This window comes from Leguminivora glycinivorella, chromosome 11 (assembly GCF_023078275.1).
Source record: "Leguminivora glycinivorella isolate SPB_JAAS2020 chromosome 11, LegGlyc_1.1, whole genome shotgun sequence".
Taxonomy (NCBI): domain Eukaryota; kingdom Metazoa; phylum Arthropoda; class Insecta; order Lepidoptera; family Tortricidae; genus Leguminivora; species Leguminivora glycinivorella.
Genome location: NC_062981.1, coordinates 234,543 through 240,590, shown reverse-complemented (window position 1 = coordinate 240,590; position 6,048 = coordinate 234,543). Strand labels below are relative to the sequence as shown.

Here is a 6,048-nt window from a genome sequence, read left to right as displayed (position 1 = left end):
TACTGATCCCCCCGCTGCCGCCGCGTACGAACCGATGAACGGAAGCGAAGTCGGATGTCGGCTCGATAAAGAGTCCGACGCGACGCGAACTCAACACCTGCGTAGTGTACCTTATTGAAACGATTGAAGGTTAATATTGGGTTGCAGACACGCGTAGTCTTTATAATCGATATTTGCAGGGCGGATAGCATCGGAGCGGTGGAAAGTGTCCGATGATGTTGGCGTAATGGGGTCGGCGATCCCGTGCGCCGGATAAGGCGCCGATAACGGATAGATTACCTCCTGCAGAGTTCGCGTTTTGAAACTTTAGCGTATTATAAGTTTGACGTGTCTGTCTGTCTGTCTGTGTGTGTGTCTGTCTGTGGCATCGTAGCTCCCGAAGGGATGAACCGATTTAGATTTAGTTTTTTTTTTGTCTGAAAGCTGAGTTAGTCGGGAGTGTTCTTTGCCATGTTTCATGAAAATCGGTCTACTACGTCGCGGTCGGGGTTTTTTTCAAAATTTTAATTTTGTGGTTAGGTTATTTATTGTTTAGGTATTGTAGGTACAAATCGCAACACTTTTACATATATATTGGTTTGAAGTTCTAGTCGCCGTTTTCTTCTGTATGTATGACGACCGGTCTGGCTCAGTCGGTAGTGACCCTGCCTGCTAAGCCGCGGTCCTGGGTTCGAATCCCGGTAAGGGCATTTATCTGTGTGATGAGCAACATACATTTGTTCCTGAGTCATGGATGTTTTTTATGTATGTATTTACCTATTTAAGTATGTAGGTATATCGTCGCTTAGCTAGCACCCATAGTGTACAAGCTTTGCTTAGTTTGGGGCCAAGTCGATTTGAGTAAGGTGTCCCCAATATTTATTTATTAATAAATTAAAACTAATATGGGGACACTATAGGTACTCAATATGGATATGGGTTCAATTGTGATGGGCTACCGACATCTCGATTAAATAGATAACGATATGTTTTTTAAATTTTAATTGCTAATAGTGCTGCTTTGCAAGTTTGCACACCCCATTTGGGAATAAATCCACGAGTTCATGTTTGTGTGTAAAGGTAAAAAAAGTGACGGAGATTGGAATTTATGAGTAAAACACAAAATTATCAAAGATTCGGTAACAATTTTTATTTTCTATGTAACGCGTACTACGTTAACATTATTTAGAAGTCTGTATGTATCAAAAGTTATCACTGTTATCAGGCCAATTATCGCCTTCTTAGCTTTACCAAAAGTACAAAATATTTAAGTAGTTAATTCTGGAATGCTCTATTACGAACACAAAAGTAACTAAAACAAAAACATTATTATTCCGACGTTTCAAGATATTCAGGCTCCTCGTCAAGAGTATCAGGATTCACTATGTGTGAATTTTCATTCAATTTATTAAGTTTAGCAAAAAATACGGCATCCGATATAATTTTCTGACAGATCGCCAACTGGTCTCCATTTAGATCTTTCATTTGATGCCCGATGGATTTTCCGTAAGTGACCTCCCAGGATTCAGGACGCTGAGTTGGGAGGTATTTTCTTGCGACATCTAATGGATGAGATCTTCGTTCTGCTATCGGTCTTTCTAGTTTTCTTTTTCGGGTGTTAGATTCAGCCTTTGTTAGTACTTCTTCGTCAGAATTTTGCTGTAAAAAAATATATATCATAGGTAGGTAGTTAATTAGAAAAAAAAGTTGTTAATAACATCAACGACTAAGGTACACAGGGGCAAATCTCGACTGTGGAGTGAATTTGTAACTACTGAATCCATTTTTTCCATTATACCACTATGATGTTGAGTTTTCATGTATCCAATGAACACGCCTACTATATAATTATAACCGGTGGACACTTTGTCTTTATTTTAATAATGCAAACATTGTTAAACATGGAAAAAATTACCAGTTACATTTGCCCCCAGGCGAGATTTGTCCCGCTGTACCTTATGTATATCTAACAATGGTTATAATAATTGTAAGTAAATATGTAACACATTTTTAATGTTGCTACAACAGCCAGTATGGCAGCACCATAAGTCAAATCAAGAGGCTGGGGTTTAAGAACATATTTAAGAATTTACTCGTAACAGACTACATATAAAACACCATATGTAGGTAGTATGTGTAAAATAAAAAATTGTGATCTTATACTTCCATGTGTTACCTACTTTGTGATTTGTGAATATCACACTGACGATCAAATACCTATGTAAGTAGGTATATCACAGAACTTAATTTAGATAGAAGAAACAAATTCATATATTTGTATAGGGGCCGAGCGTGTCAAATTTTGTACTGAAGTTGATTCTTACCTGTAATTTTAAATATGTCTCAGGCTCTTGATTGTTCATAATTTTTGTGTTGTTGCAATTGAATATCACGTAACGAGGCATTTTTTATGTTTTGGTTGACTTCAATTTACAAAAATTGTGACACCCGAAAGCTGCAAGCTGCGAGTAAAGACGGATAACTCAGTGGATTTCACTGAGTTCATTTGACACGCTAAGTAGATACGTTTGCTTGATCTATGGTATATATGACATCTGTGCGGTATATGAAAGAGGCGCGTTCCTAGCACACAGTCTAAGCTCGTGTAGGAGTTTGTATGAGTTAAATATGACAGGTCGACTGTTTCAGGAGCGTTTTTGACAAACGGTAACTGTGAGGTAACCGAGAGGGGTCGGGCGGCACTTCAGCGGGTAGCGGGAGTGGTCATACTATACGATAGTACCTACTCTTTATTATACTGTAGTAATACTTAGTATAAAAGGGGAAATAAATAAAATATCTTACTCACATCATCATTCTGTTCATTGTCTAAAGGGTCTTGCGACGAGTCGTCATCGACATAGGGTCTCCTATTCAGGAATGTCAGTAAATTGTAATACCACAAGTTTGGCACGTATATTTTACCACCAGCTTTCTGGGATGTTAACACCTGGAACATACATTATTTAATAGAAAAAAAAAAAAAAAAAACGTCACGTCAGTAGGCACTGTACCGCCAAAAGCGAGTAAATGAGAACTTTTTTTTTTTACTACGTCGGTGGCAAACAAGCATACGGTCCGCCTGATGGAAAGCGGTCTACAACTAAAAAAAGTGTCACATGCGCGTTGCCACCCCATTAGAATCTTGTACACTCCTTTTTGCTGTGTTAAGTATTAAGTATAAGTACACAGCAAAAAGGAGTGTACAAGTTGAAAGGAGGTTGCCGACGACTCAAAGGACAATAGACGGAACAAATTAGTCCTCCCGTCGTCAGCACCCCGCACCCTCGTTGAGCTCTGGCAGCCTTACCGGCAGGAACACAACACTATGAGTAGGGTCTAGTGCTATTTGGCTGCGGTCTTCTGTAAGGCGGAAGTACTTCCCCAGTTGGACTCCTATCGGTGGAACGGCGAACATGGCGCGAGCGAGTTGTTCGTCGCCAAGCGATTAATCGCTCGCTCTCTTATTTATTGTAAGTACACGGGAGCGACTGACTATCTTTTGTTCGATTCTTTTGTCGATATCTCAACGGTAACTCACTTTTGTTGGGAGTGGGACCAGTGCAAATCTTACATTAGAAGTAGTAGAATAGATTATGATCATACCTTTTTCCTTTCCTTAATATAATTCGACCGTAAATTCTCAATTTTCCTCTTCAGCCCTCGCATAGTACAATCTGCGTCCCATTCGTGATAGATATCCAGCAAAACTTTACACCCCTCTTCTCTAGCCGCTTTATTTAAATAATCTTCATCATCTCTCTTCCAAAGGAACGGCATACTTCTATACATTTCTAGAACCGCTCTTATAACTTCATGCTCCGTTGCCTTCGCCATGATAAAGACGCTTTGGTAAAACAAAATGGCGCGTGAAAACAAGATGGCCGCCGAGCGTGGGACACAGGTTTCACGTCCGCTCTCCGCGCTGGCTGCGCGAGTACTGACTTGATTGGTGTCACATTTACACGGTCGTCGGGCTCTGAACGAAGGGAGGCCGGCCACTACAAAACGGGCACGGTGGACTTGTAGATGTAAGCGTTTGAATTCTTCACCGCTTATCTATATTGTTACACGAAACCGGAAGCAAATATAAATATATATTTTGATATAAAATGTAATAACCTGAACCCTACAGTGTGCGTTCTGCTCGGATTTTTTTAGTGCGAGTAATACACATGGGCGAACGGGATAAGAGTTATTTAATAATGAAAAATAAAAATGTATGAACCCGAAATTATACACAATTAAAGTTATCCTGTTTATTATTATTTTGAACAATGACAAATAAAAAATATCAATACCCGTATCTAGGTAACGGGTATGAGATTTGTCTATGGCACTTGCCATTTTAAATTAACACGATTGGTTTTTAATTTAAGTTTTCAGGTTTAAGTTTAGGTTAGGTTTTAAGGTTTTTAAGGTATGTAACATAAAAAAAAACACTTAAAACACATTCTTTAAACCTAAGTAAAATCTATAAAATGATCAACAACATGTACAAACAGTAAAAATATCTTTCTCAGCGTATTCAGACCCTTTTCAATGTCGTGAGAACACTTCCTTTACATCACAAATCATTAACATCAAATGAATTGTGACAAAAATACGTAAAATACAATGATTACAGTCAGCTGTGATCACGATATTGCGAGAACCTCCCGCTGCGCCGTCGGGTAAACTGCTGGGATAATCGATTTACTGTGACAAAGAGTTGGTACTTGTAGCTATACGTGACGTGACTTGAAGGGTCTTTTCCTTATGACCTTATGATTTAAGTACGATAAGGTTCATTCCATCCATTACAGTTGTCAAAGCGGACCCAGGCAGCTCCCATGAGCCGTGTCAATTGCCGGGACAACGTAAGGAGGAGAATGATGATGATGAAGGCTCATTCCATTTCGAATACACAAATAGGTATGTAGAAAAAAAGTCCTTGTTTTGAAATTTGCTTTTGACATTATTCCTACATCCGATATCGGATCGGGTAATGTGAAAACGTTCTGTCCTAGAAGTATAAGAACCCTAGGTATAGGCACGTTGTACTATGTACTTATTAGCGCCACAATTACGGCTCAGCCACGACATTGGTCTAAGCGCGACAGCGGTGAGCGGCGGCCATACATTAGAGCGAGACACAGCGATGGGACTTTTCATTCGCACGTATGGCTGCCGCTCACCGCTGTCGCGCTTAGACCAATGTCGTGGCTGAGCCGTTACAGCGTACGAGACCTTGCCATTACTGCTAGATCCATTTTAATGTTTCTAATTTTGAATGCAATTAAATAAGAATAGCAATTTTGAACTGACCATTTTACAAATTTAATGTTCTAATAACCCTTTTCTGTTCTAATAAACTCCAAACCAAATACGGAATCAAGTCTCATCCGCTGCCCACTGTGCACTGTGCAGTTAAATCGGAGGCCCTTCGTTTGATGTGGTTCTGCTCCGTTTGCAGATTAGGGTTCCGTGAAACAGCATCGCTAATTAACGCTCCGTCTTGCGTGAGCGACGGGCGACGCGACGCGACGCGACGCGATGCGACGCGATGCGACGGCGATGGCTCAAGGTCATCGCGTATCCATCGCGCGAAACTTCGGCACTAGCATTTTGGTGATTAGAATCACAAGATTCGCCGTCTTTCACAATGTGCAAATGGTCTAGCGGGTTTGACTTCTAGGTGGAATCGTTTGCGCCATGAGTGTCGTGAGTTCGAATCTCGGCTCACGCAATCTTTTTGCATTTTTATTTACTTTTTTTCTTTTATGTTCTACTAGCTTTTGCCCGCGGCTTCTCTTGAAAGACGGACAAACAAACAGACACACACACACTTTCCAGTTTAATCAGTATGGATTATTTGATTTTGTTTACCTGCTTATTTCTTTCTCTAAGATTCTACTTTCTTATTTTTTTTTAAGAACTCCGGGTTTTATACTAACAAGGAAAGTTTTAAGTAGCACACAATAATACTGCATTTTGTTTTTATTAACTTAATGTTTATTTTAATCCATACTAATATTATAAACGGGAAAGTGTGTGTGTGTCTATTTATTTGTCCGTCCTTCACGGCAA

The 6,048-nt window shown here is 39.8% G+C and overlaps 1 protein-coding gene across 1 annotated transcript; it reads right to left on the bottom strand.

The window, feature by feature from the left end:
- Positions 1-1,104: 1,104 nt before the first annotated feature.
- LOC125231371 lies at positions 1,105-3,896 on the bottom strand. The gene is made up of 3 exons (XM_048136815.1): positions 3,586-3,896; positions 2,789-2,929; positions 1,105-1,638 (listed from the first exon to the last, which is right to left on the bottom strand). Exons 1-3 carry the CDS (start codon positions 3,814-3,816, stop codon positions 1,309-1,311), a joined length of 702 nt encoding a protein of 233 aa, XP_047992772.1. The 5' UTR covers positions 3,817-3,896; the 3' UTR covers positions 1,105-1,308.
- Positions 3,897-6,048: the final 2,152 nt, after the last annotated feature.